Genomic DNA, 14,124 nt, shown 5'->3' with positions numbered 1-14,124 from the left:
TTCATTATTCAAATGTGGTTCAGTATATGGAGTTTATATACAATGTTCACAAATTTATGAAGATGTCTCTCTGTTCTTAGTACCAGCCAATTATAAGTACCTTTCCTCAGCATGTGTGTTACAACATTTACAATTCATCTATCTCACAGAAGCTTGTACTATTTTTAAAAACATATTTGTATTTAAATTGTGCTTAATTTATGCTTAGGTTTATATAATTGACATCAGATATAGTTATCAGGCATATCTAGCACTTGACTTTCTTTCCTATTTCAGTCTTATCATCTGACTCAAATATAATGTCTATTATGTTTATAATATCTGTAATTTCTTATTTTTTCCTCTGGGCCTTTGCTCTTGTTCCTCCCTCAATATGTCAACAGCTCTTGCATTATCAGATCACAAACCATCCAATTCAGCTTCAATATTTCTTTGGCCATTTCTCAGCCATTTCTATGTGGTTGAGGAATACCCTGGACTTTGTGATATGACTAATATGAGACCATGGCAATTTGCTCTCTTCCAGTTTGCTCTATTGGTACAGCACATTTTCAGGGAATATCTACTGGATGGAAGGTTTGCAACTAATCCACAGTAGCATAATAACAGCATTTGTGGTTTGGCACTAAATTTCTCATGTGAAAGGGGTTCTTCAAAGCCACACTTGATGAAGAAATCCCTACAAAGGTCTTAAGAGACTGGAAGACCTTTTAAATGAAAAAAAAGAAATCTCTGCCCTCAGCTTCTTGGGAAGAGGGTTCTATTTGTGAGACAAAGTACATGTTTCAAATGCAAACCATGTCTGGGGGTGTTGTAAAGTACACAAGAAGATGCAGAAACAAAGATTATACGTCAATGTCTGTACATTGATGCCAGTTCACCATCCTAGATACGAAAATTTTTATACAGTCAACTTGGCAACAAGAGGCATCTTATAGATGTGCACAGCATCATTAAGGATGCAGGGAAGACACCAACTAGCAATTCCAGCTGTACTTGCCATTACTGGCTACGATACCAACAGTGCTTTTATGCAGAATGGAAAACTGGAGGTTTTGAATATTCTCAAGCAACACCAAGACTTCCTTGAAATGTTGTTAGTTCATGAAGTTCAGCAAAAATTGATGTTCATATATATTTAAGAAGCAGATCACTTCATATACCTTATCTATGGGAGTGCAAGTGTGAATAACATACAAAAACATCATGACTTGAGAAATATCTGGAAATGTTTGTTGCCAAACTAAGGATGATAATATTGAACTACAGTAGAGTGTAAATCAGCCTTCTCCACTCTACTCTACATGTATGTATTCACTGAGAATGCTCTGACAATGCACATAAAGAGGACAAATTGCCAAGTTGTCATTTGGTATCAGTCATGCCAGGCAGTCCAGGCTATTCCTCAACCAAATTGTCATATGGTTGAGAAATTTTAGAAGCAACACTAGAGATGAAATAGTGATATTATACTATGAGCACTGATGGACATACTGATGGAGGAACCAGAGCAGAGTCTGGAGAAGGAGAATACCAGAAATTGTGAACATGACAGACATATTTTAATTGCATGAAAATGCAAAGGAATATGAAAGGAAGTCAAAACTTTCCTAGACAATATTTGATGTAGAAACTAATTATATACACCTGAGCATAAGTTAAGCACAATGTAAATATAAAGGCAAATGTACAAATATTACAAACACAGACTAGTATAAGATGAACTTTTGTGAGATAGATGACTTGTACATGTAATGCAAAAGAAATTATGGTAGGTACACAAAACTGATGCTTTAAATTTTTAACACTGGTGTTTAGTAAAGAGGGACATATTCATAATATTGATGCACATACAGTACATGTATACTCAACAAAATTAATTAAGGGCTAGTAAACTTTCTTATATTATAATATAATTCTTTGTTACTGTCATATTATTTTAGCATGTTTTGGTCATATATATGGCTTCTATACATTGTTTCAGCAAACTTTTACTGGTTATACACGCAAAAAACACTGGGTATTTCACATAATATTGAAATGAGCATTAGGCAAGTATTGTCACACATTTGTTCAGAATGTTTTTTGTTATTGTGTTCCCTCAAAATTGTTATTTAAGTCATTAAGTTCAAGAACATGCCACAGTGCTGACAACTTTCAACGGAAGAAGTTGTATTTTCCCCCATATTTAAAGAAAAATGCTAAAATATCTATTGAACCTTAATTAATTTTGTTGAGTATAGTATAGTCAGATATACTGAACCATATTTGAATAATGCTGCCTCAATATATTAAATACAGTGCAATTTTTAATAGTAAAAGGTTCAAGCAGCCCAAAATATGTGTAAATATAGAAAATAATGCATTTCAGGCATTGCTTAACTTTTGCCGATGAGTATATCATTATTCATACCACATATTGCATTGTTATTTGGTTTGTTACTATTAACATCTAGTATAGGATGAATATCATTCATTTTGGCCTTATATCTGTTAAGAATTTATATGGATGACAACTTTATCACTATATTTAATTTTTCAATATAGTGTTTTGAGGACACAAAATGTGCAACGGTACCCCCATTCAAATGGCGATATTTTTTTAATCCACCAACATTTTTGCTGCAGACAAGCAGATATTAATTCATATATAATGAGGTATCTAAAAATACTTGTCTCCAAAAATCCGGGGGGGGGGGGGGGGGGCGGAGGGTTTCGGTATCTGGCCCATGGACTATTACTGTGATGTCATCAAATAACAAATACACCGTAGAATAAGATGTTATCAGTTGTATATTACGGTCTAATAACAGTGTTCTTTTAGTCAATAAAACACCATTGCTTGCTAAATAAATAAATAAAATAAGATAAGATAAAATAAAATAGATTGAATTTTTTAAAAGATAAATATTCTGTTGGTTCTATCGTGTCAACAATGTCCCTTCAATTAGCACCTGAACTACAGGTGAAACGTGAATTCATCTAATAGCAGTACTGCACACTGTTTTCACACCAGAGCAATATGGTCAATAGCGAGAAGCAATACATGTATACACATTTCCAAACAAGCTTAACAGCAATGTCAAATACACCGTAACGTGCACCGGAGCGTGTTCACAAAGTCAAAGTCAGATGGTCTCGCATGACGGAGCATGAGGAATCCAGCCAGATACTCTGGCCTTGGGCAGTTCGGTGTTCCCGTACTTTCCAGCGGACAGATCCAGACAATAAATGTAACAGTGTATTGCATTTCATTACGTTTTATATCTCTTCAATAGAAAATAACGTAAGCTTAACTTTATTAATGTGAACTAGGCCAGTTCGTATTAAGACAACAGTCCATTGTGCTAAGGTATGTAGCTCGGCAGTACTGTTAATAAACAACTCATTGATGAATTTGAAGTTTTAAATCTTCACTATATGATATATGATAGCACCTTATAATGCGACACCCGGGGGCGAGATCTACAGTTTGTGTGTGCCGGCCAGCCGGAGCATGAGGAGGAATAGTCACGGTATAAGCTCACAAAGACCGCGTAACAAAGCTCCAGGCCATGTGGATGTACAGACGGGTCTTTCTTGTTTAGTACTAGTAGAACAGGCCAGTTACACGTACATCCACGTGGACTTTAAAAGGGAGTATAAGTCAAATTTGAGCCTTATGTGCATGGGCGTATGGGGACTCTTTGATTTAGGGGGGCTGGAGGGGTTGATTTGCCCGAAATTTTACCCAGATAAAATTTTCCCGAATTTTCCCCACTGTTTTGCCCGAATTTCCCCCGGGTCGTACGCCCATGCTTATGTGTTGGAAAGATGCATACCCGGACCACCAACACATACGGACAGTTTAAAACATTATAAAACGCTGAGAAAGGGGAGGGATAGGGTATGCCATAATTTTTATATTGAATGTATAACTGGAGTTAAGACACTTAAAAGACAAACTGAACACGGTTAATCAAATTTTTTGTTTTTGTTTAACGACACCAATAGAGCACAGTGATTAATTAATCATCGGCTATTTGATGTCAAACATTTGGTAATAACGACTCATAGTCATCAGAGGAAACCCGCTACATTTTCCCCCAATGCCGCAAGGGATCTTTTATATGCACTTTTCCCACATACAGGAAAACACATACCACGGCCTTTGATAAGCTGTGGTGCACAGGTTGGAACGAGAAAAAACACACAATCAGTTGAATGCATCCATAGAGGTGGTTTGATCCTGCGACGCAAAGACCTCAGGCGAGAACTCAACCGACTGAGCTACATCCCGCCCCCTAATCAGATTTGATACTGATTCAGCTATTAATGTGCTTAGAATGAGCATATCCACTTTTGATTGGCAAAAGTTGAAAATTTGCAATAGCTATGAACATGTATTCAAAACTCATTTACACACACACACACACACACACACACACACACACATCAGGCTGTCCAGCACACCCTTATGAAAAAAAATAGGACAAAAGTAGGAAAGTAAAAGAAAAAAGTAGGACTGACACCGTATGTAGTAACATTAAGCTCGCTCATACTGGAAAAACTAATGAAAGTAAAAAGTAAAGTTTGTTTTATTTAACGACGCCACTAGAGCACATTCATTTTTTTTATCTTATCATCGGCTATTGGACGTCAAACATATGGTAATTCTGACACACTGTTGTTTAGAGGAAACCCGCTGTCGTCACATAGGCTACTCTTTTACGACAGGCAGCAAGGGATTTTTTATTTGCGCTTCCCACAGGCAGGATAGCGCAAACCATGGCCTTTTTGTTGAACCAGTTATGGATCACTGGTCGGTGTAAGTGGTTTACCCATTGAGCCTTGCGGAGCACTCATTCAGGGTTTGCAGTCGGTATCTGAATTAAAAATCCCATGCCTCGACTGGGATCCGAACCCAGTACCTATCAGCCTGTAGACCGATGGCCTAACCACGACGCCACTGAGACCGGTCGGAAAAACGAATGTGTTAAATCCAAAAAGTGCTATTACTGAAAAAAACACCTTTAAAATATTTTATATGGTGCTCAGTTTATAGCTATATTTACTGTTCTATCTAAACTAACATGAATCTTATGTAATGGTCACGTTTTACAGTTATTTGAAATAGCTCAAGGCATTGAGAAAAAACATACGGAAACTATATGTGTGATAGATGGACGGACAGACAAAAGGACTGAGATGAAACTAATAACTATAAACCCATGTACAGGCTCAATATTGTAAAAAAAAAGGTTGTTTTGTTTAACGATACCAATGAAGCACATTTGGTAATTCTGACACGTAGTCACCAGAGGAAACCTGCTACATTTTTCCTAATGCAGAAAGGGATCTTTTATATGCACTTTCCCACAGACAGGAAAGCAATGGTAGTTCCATTCAGTAAAAGATCTACGTGGTCCAAATCCCCCCTTCTTTTTAATGATGTATGGGATTTTAAATCTTTGACATGTTCCTCGTGAAGTTAGCGTTTTACTACATTCGAGTATGACCTATATATCCAGCCATTACAACTGATAGGTAACACTCATTTACATATAACAAACATGCAGTACCGACCAATGTACATGTAGATTTAAAAAAAAAAAAAAGAGAGAGAGAGAGAGAGAGAGAGAAAGAGGTGAGGTGTATTGACAGAGTGGTTCATCCGAGCAAACAGTCCAGTCCCTCTGTTGACAAATATGTACCTGGTGACAAAGCTCGACGACCAAACTATGTCACAACACCGACTATCAAGTTTTCTGGTATACGCCGATTTACATAAAACTGCACGATAAGCGCTTTTAGCTGGAGTATTTCTGCCACACAAAAACCATCAACTGGAACAGATAGAACACGTGTTCATACCTTCCTTCAACCAATACTAAATGTGTGAAGAACGCATAGTACACACGTGATCCAAACATGAACTAGTTATAAGAAATGATTTCTTAATGAATGTGTTGTGGTAGCTTGAGTATTCTCTGTTGGACCTACATTATTTAAATCAGAGCGCATTGCGTAGTGTTGAAAACTATCAGTTTCGTTAACCAAACGTTCGCCAAGTATAAAAATAATAGAAAGTTACTTAAAATTTTAAAGAGTTTAAAGTATGTAACATCTCTGAAATGGCTGCAAAATGGTATTTCAGAGCCTCTAGATTAAAACATTTCCATGGACCCTGGACCCCTAGTGTCTTGCGCCTTCCATGGTAGTTCATTCCAAGAATTCAGCTGCCCCCCCCCCCCCCCCAACCCATAAATAAATAAAATATAATAACAAAATTATTAGCTACGGCCGTTAATAGTCAGTTGCAGAAATCGAAAGCCAATCAGTCAGTTTGATTTTAGTTCACTCATCATGACATTACACGTAATATTGCTGACTGGTGCAAACGCTGCATGTAACCGACACCCGATCGAAATTGGCTGTAATGTCATACCACCCGCTACGTTTTTTTATTAGTAGCAAGGGGTCTTTTATATGCACCATCCCAGATATAAACACATACCACGGCTTTAATAAACCAGTCGTGCTGCACCGACTGGAACGAGAAATAGCCCAATGCGCCTACCGACGGGAATCGATCCTAACCCAACCGCACTGGGCTACGTCCAGCCCATTTCATAAATAACATGGTCACCAGAGTAAATGTAAATTGCTGACCCCATTTGCAACTCATGGAGTGCACGACAGTTGGGAGGTCACAATGACCAATTCATGATTTTCTTTTTTCAAAAGGAAATGGTTTATCTAACGACGCACTCAACACATTGTATTTACGGTTATATGGCGTCGGACATATGGTTAAAGATATTGAGGGAGGAAACCCGCTGTCGCTACTTCATGGGCTACTCTTTTCAATTAGCAGCAAGGGATCTTTTACATGCACCATCCCATACAGGATAGCACATACCACGGCCTTTGATGTACCAGTCGTGGTGCACTGGCTGGAGCTAGAAATAGCCCAATGGGCCCACTGACGGGGATAGATTCCAAACCGACCACGCATCAAGCAATCACTTTACCACTGGGCTACGTCTCGCCCTCCACCCTCCATATTATAAAATACAAATTGGGTTAGTTTTGGAGGGTGGATGGGTCAAAACAACCAAATTCACCATTTTGTTTTTGCTAAACTAAATTTAATCGGAAATGGTCTAGTCGACATCAAGAAATAAAGAGTTAAAGTGCATTTTTCTATACATCTATACTGAACTTCACCCCTTCCCCAGGGACAAATGGGGGGGGGGGGGGGGGGGGGGGACCCAGCATTAATGTCATTAAATTAAATAAACCATCTATTGACCTTTACATATATGAAATCTATTTGGTTGTGTCAATTCTGTAGAGGACATCTTTAAAATTTGATTAACGTTTTTCCATTTGCCTCCCCCCACCCAGCCCACGGAGAATCAGAATGACCAAATTGACAAATTTTATTCTCTATGTACCAATGAAGCTTGCTGAAATATTTGCTTCAAATTGGTCAAATGTTTGGGGCAAGTAAAAAATGGACAACACACATTGTAGTGTTTTTGTTTGTTTTGTAAATATTATTCTTTTTTTTCTTTTTCTTTTCAAATCAATAACTATGTATACATGTAATATTAAATGATTTACTGGCTAGAAAATAACAACCAAAAATAAAAACATTTATTAATTTTTATTCACATAATAGATGAATACATTCTATTAATTTGGATTTTTAAGAGACTTAATGCAGTGTGTGTGTGAGTGGATTGTTACATGAATTTAAAAATAAAATAAAATAAAATAAATAATAAAAAAACCAAAACAATTCTTAATTACACATTATAGGTTTTAAATAATAAGGCATTTGAAAGAGCTAAAACAATTGTAGACTGACTATGTGACTGTCAAAAAACCCCACCCAAAAGATTGGAACATCATGTCTCGACTTAAAACCAAACATTGTTTAATTATAGAAAGGTTATCAGAAATGGATATTGTTGCAATTCAAACGGTATATCAAACAGAAATGAATTTAAGCATGTTGGTGATCAAATGCGATTTTTTAAAAACGTATCTGATGACAGAATTTATTAAAATTACAATACAAGTAACCAAAAATCATTTCTGTAAATAATACAAAGTAGCAACCAAACCAATCAACTAACCAAGATGCAAGTAAATAGTAGCAATGCCGTTGCCTAGTAAATTTGTTAGTCAAAAGCAAAAATACATACTGGTTACTTATTATAACTGTTTGAATAGCTCAGTTAATTTTTGAGAATTATTCCAGTGTTAACAGTACAACTAATTACTATGCACCAAAAATATTGGTTTTCATAGAGACACAAAGTTCAATAAAATCCAAACAATATGAAATCAACAAATGTATCTGAAAGAGAACAATCAGCAACAGCAATAAATAATACTTTATTTTGTTTAGGATCTGCAGTCAGCATTTTTCAGTATCACCAACACATGTTTAAGAGTAATCGGACAACAATGCGTAGTATCAAAGTAAAAATGATAATCTGTCTAACAAAAATCATAAATCTATTTCCTGTACAATATATGATTAAAAATATTTGGCTGGAATACTGCTGGTGTGGTCGATGGAAACTGAATAACATACCCGTTTAATGGAAAAGATGGAATACTTCGAATATATTATTTGCTCAAATGGGGGATGAATGATAATTTTAATAGCTGTAAGAAATCGCTAATATTGAAATGTCCGGGCAGTTCTTCACATTACCATATTTTTATGTCGGAGGTGAGGAGGAGTGAACAAGGATTGCTACAGGGAAAGTAAAAATGTTGCGCATACTGAGACAAAAAAAACAAAAAACGTGGACTCCCAATCCCAATTTGTAGCATGCCGAAGTCATAAAAGTGCTTGCGCAATGAAAACTTCCTCTGCAACAGTTACCGTGAACCGAAACATAAAATACTCTGGATGATTACAAATCTCAAAATGACCACAAACTATTCAGAAATCTACGAATCCGTGGAAAATTGACATCCTTGTGATATAAAAATAGAGAAAATTGTGTAAAAACCATATGACCAACCATCTATACGAAAATGAATATTTTAACAAAAGCCATAAAAAAAACATTGAAAAAATGCCCACTAAAGAGCTTTTTCCGCATTCATTTAGACACAAGGTTAATCTCTCTTGACAGCCACTTTATTGAAGTGAAATCTTTTGACAAGAGGTGTACAAAAAAACTAAACCTTGCTGAATTGACAACCACTTATACCTCATGACACTTCTGACAGTCAAGGAGTGTTGTAAAACTTACTTTATGATGACCAACTATGTTCTTATTTGAATAATAAAAAATGTGATATTAACATCAACTACAAAAAAAGAAAAAAAAGAGGAAAAGAGTTTCATAATCATATATCAATGTATTTATTGATAAGTAAAAACACAACTATGAGATGCTGCTAGTGGACTAATGACATGTTTTGTAAGACATACATAAAGCTGGTCCAAAACAAACAACTAAATATGATGTTGAAATGAAATATTCTATCGTAAAAAAATTAAAGCACAAATAATTAAAATGTCATGATGTACAATGTTAAATATTTACGTAGCCATTTTATTTAATGTGGGAAAGTTAAATTATGGTAAATGACATGGTTCGAAGAAAATGCAACAATGTGCTCTGGAGTCAGTGATGTTACCAGATTTTGAGGATTCCAACAATGGATAAACAGAAAGAACAGACAACTCTTATGCAATCTGTGGGCTGTACCACTTAAAGGAGTGATGGCTCAAGCTCATGCTAGTAGTTTCTTATATATAATTTTTTTTTTTAAGAAAGCCACTTCAGTATTTAGCATAAGCTAATTTAAGAAATTTCTTTTAAAAAGTTAGTTAAGTTTGTTTTGTTTAACGATACCATTAGAGCACATTGATCAGCTATTGGGTGTCAAATGTTTCGTAATTTTGATATGTCTTAGAGAGGAAACCCGCTACATTTTTCTATTAGTAGCAAGGGATCTTTTATATGCACCATCCCACACAGGATAGCACATACCACAGCCTTTAAAACACCAGTTGTGGAGCACTGGCTGGAACAAGAAATAGCCCAATGGGCCCACCAACAGGGATCAATCACATTTCTTTTAAAGTCGAAGCTTATTTCTATTTAAGCACAAACAGAATCTCTTGTCTTTTAAGGTCAATTTAAATTACTGTCAGAAAATGTAATTTTAATACAAGTGTCCAAGCTAGCTTTTAACGAAGTCATCACAGTATTACACATTGTGTTCATCAAAGGTGATGTATAATTTGTAGCATCCATCATCATTACTGTTGGTTGAATCTGTTAAATCCACTGTTTCCAAGAAAACTGTAACTGTTACTTTCGCCTTATTTAAAAAAAAAAATATTGGTATTTTTAACAATATATATTCTCAGGAGAAATTTAATTAATATTGAAATATACCCTGCCCCAAGACTATTACTTTTAAAGAAAATGCCTATCACCCCACGCCTAACAAATGGAAATAAATTGAAAAACAAATCAACATGATTATGGCTTCAGGGATACATGAACCAAAGTGATTTATTACTTGACCAGTAAATTTACCCGTCAATGACCAGTTATTTTTTATTTATAGCCATGCTAAATATACTGTCAAAAGCTATATGGACAAACATGTCAAGACCATAGCTGATTAAAAACAAATCTTTTTGCCGAGTGAAAAATAATCTAGTGTTTTTTATGTTAATTTCAGTACTAATGTGATTTCTTGGTTGAAAGAAAAATGTGTACACTGTTATTTCATTTTTAATTTAGTAAATCAAGAACAAATGTTTTCCAGATTTAAGAGACTGCTTACACCAAGCCATCGTATAATTTAAATAGCCATTATACAAGCCAATAAGCAGGTAGAAATGCATGAAGAGACAAACTTGGTTGCAGACCAAAGATGACAATGGTCACACAAAACTACTCTTTACAGAATTTACTGAGACAAATATAGAGAAGCGATCCCCGATGGTAAACATGCATTACAAGAGTTTTACGGCTCATTTAAAAAAAATATAAATGTTTAATTATCGGCCATACCTACCAAATAGAATGTACATTTAGTTTCAGTCAATTCCTGAATAAAGTTGTGGGTAAAAAAACCTATTTCCTTGTCAATAGAAAAAAGAAGAAAAGCTAATTACAATTAAAGACATAACTTAAAAAGTTTGTTTTAAGCTTGATTTGACCATACAACACAGATATTATTTAAACAGGAAACATGTAATGCATGACAAATTATCACTTCTACTCGACACCAGCCTCCGAATGAGTCAATGGTTCCACCCCATTAGGTACATGTATGGTTTTTTCAGCATCTGTGTGAGCAGTGGTATTCTCCATCACTATTTCTGGTTTGTTGTCTGTCCGGCTATTACTGTCTTCCATACTAATTATGTCGGGGTCAGATTTTGGATTCCCTGGTGCTGCTTCATCAGTGTCTTTTGTTCGATTTGGAGGACTCCTACAATCAACATCTTTTGTGGAATTCTTCGGACTCCAGTCATCACAGGTCTTGTCTGAAATCCTTGGAGTCCAATCTCTCACAGAGTTTCTAACACTAGCGTCTTCTGAAGACTGCTTACAGTTACTAAGATCCATGGCCTCACAGTTGTCTGGACTCCAGCTTCTCGTATCGTTTGCCAATTTTTTTGGACTATGACTGTTACCTTGAGCTGGATGTCTTGGACTGAAGTCTTTTGTATCTTGTTCCAGATTATCTGGACTTGGGTCTCCATTGTCTTTTTTCAAGCTTGATGGATTACAGGCTTTAGAGTCATTGGTCTTGTTGTTTGTACCATCATCTCTGTTTTGTGGCTCACAAGTATTCCAAGCACTGGTGTCTTTTTTGGAAGTCTGTGGGCTTGTGTGACTCATGTCAAAAGTATCATTCGAGTCTGAAGTGTCCATTTTAGAATTCTTTGGACTCCAGCTTTTTGCTGAAGATCCTGTGGATTCTAAATGACTTGTACTGTCTGCTGTAAGAATGTGAGTTTCAACAGGCTCACATTTATCTACCTGCATTGGTTCTTTTTCATGCATGCTCTTTGCAGGCACATCAAGTATATTAACACTTGCGACTTGTCCAACCTCAGAGCTGTTCCTAGTTACTGTCAACATTTCTTTGTCACTCTTCTCAAAAATCACTGGTTTAGTAGGACTAGGTTTTATATCCTTTTGAAGATCCTTTTCAGTTCCACCAGGGTCATGGTCGGATGAAGTCTTTTTATTCATCAATAACTCATTCTCAGCTGAAACCTTGGCTAGCTGCTCCTTGGTTTCCTTGAGCTGTGTCTGTAGTAAGTAGATCATACACTGCATTCCCTCTACATCTGCCTCCAGCTCACCAACAAACTCGTCCAGTTCTGCAAAGTGAAATCCGTCATTAAAGAAGAGCTCCCAAATGTGACAACTAAAAAAAACATGCCAGCTTGCTTGTTTTTTAACAAGATATTTTTGTTTCTAGTTTCAGATATGTTCCATACCTGCCTGTACTGTGTACAACAATTACAAAATGTATAACTAGTTACCCATCTAACAATTTTCAAACATACATAGTGAATCATGTGGACAAATGTGAGTGTGTGGTAAGGGAGATAACCAGGTATTTTCAAATCACGTCCATTTTTTAAAGACACTAGACTGGTGGAATTGAGATTCCAGCCTAACAGGTTTCTACACCAGTTTAAGTATTTTGTTTATTCTCGCTAAAAATAATAATATCCGTCAATCATAATATAAACTTTAAACTATATGGGTGAAACATTTCAGGGTTCATAGTCTTAAAGACCAAACAAAATTCAAAGACTTTTACACAGCGGTCAAAGACAATAGAATGCAATAAAAATACCAAATCAGTTTGTTTTATATGCATCATGACAGGTTAAACACTGGTAGTATTTTAATTATTTGATAACTAAAACTGTGTGTGCGTAATTAATTAACTGTAGTAAAACATAATCAGTGTTGATAGTGATCATGCAGGCTTGGGCAGTTTACACCAATTTTAAGAAGTTTATTTTTGACTCACATTTTATTAAAACTGTACCATACAAAATTAAATGTAGGCTGAAAACCATCCGGACATCTTGGCCGATAACGATTGACGAATATGGTCTACAGTGCTAGTGTTTCACAGAATATCACAAGTCTAGTAAACACCAAACATTGATCAACACTCAATTCAAAATCACAATAGATCTCGTAGGCTCCATAGTGATAGAGGTCCAGTGAAAACAAGCGCATACATCGTAACTTGTATCGTGTTATAATGTAGCTATGCCAGCAGAAGGTAGGTCAGAATATTGATTTTAATTGGAAAAAAAGTGAACAATTTAAGAAAAGAATGAACACAATACAAGAGTTTAAAGACTTTTATTATTACAATTCAAAGACTTTCAGAGACCTAAAAAAAAAAATTTCACATTCAAAGACTTTGAAGGAATTTAAAGACCGCTATGAACCCTGAATATGTCCAATGACAGATAGGTAAACAAATATAGCTAATAACTTTATAAGTAACGGCATTCATGATTATTGCACGCCATTGTTTGGCATTCATGATTATTTCATTTCCATCGAGCTTTCGCTTGTAATGTATGACTGATATGATTGAAAACACTTGTTTTAATATAAGTGGTATCTCAAGAGAACTCGTTTAATATTTTCTATTTCTTCTTCAGGCCTCTCCATGTAGAGCAATCTGTTGTTTTCCGGATATTTCAGGAGAATCTGTTCAAATAAGTAAAGAAGTCTCATCCCAAAAATATCCATGTGTTTTTGTGAATTCTGCCAGTGTCTGAACAAAATAATACCCTTGTTAAATATTGACCCAGGTTAGGTACCTACTCATATTATTAAAAAAACCCATGTTTCTTGAATAATCATCCAACATACATTTTTGTCAGTTGGATCATAAAATATGAATCTTTCAGTATGCATACAAATGTTTTGAACCAAGGTAGTTGTTTTCCGACAGTCAGAGACCTAAAAATTTATTTTTCACTTCAAATGACTTTGAAGGAATTTAAAGACCCGCTATGAACAAGTTGTCAACAGTTGTAAAGAAGTCTCATCCCCAAAATATCCATGTGTGTTTTGTGAATTTCTGCCATTG

The 14,124-nt window shown here is 35.6% G+C and overlaps 1 protein-coding gene across 2 annotated transcripts in view; it reads right to left on the bottom strand.

Annotated features, from left to right (window-relative positions):
• Positions 1-9,963: 9,963 nt before the first annotated feature.
• The window catches only part of LOC121371752 (pre-mRNA-splicing regulator WTAP-like), a 30,827-nt gene continuing 26,666 nt past the window's right edge, over positions 9,964-14,124 (bottom strand). For both annotated transcript variants that reach the window (XM_041497878.1, XM_041497879.1), the window contains one exon: positions 9,964-12,373. In XM_041497878.1, coding sequence (XP_041353812.1) covers positions 11,256-12,373 — 1,118 coding nt within the window. In that variant the 3' untranslated portion in view covers positions 9,964-11,255. The remainder of the gene's footprint in view (positions 12,374-14,124) is intronic.

Source organism: Gigantopelta aegis, chromosome 4 (genome assembly GCF_016097555.1).
Source record: "Gigantopelta aegis isolate Gae_Host chromosome 4, Gae_host_genome, whole genome shotgun sequence".
NCBI classification, from domain to species: Eukaryota; Metazoa; Mollusca; class Gastropoda; order Neomphalida; family Peltospiridae; genus Gigantopelta; species Gigantopelta aegis.
This window is presented reverse-complemented; position numbering and strand designations above follow the sequence as displayed.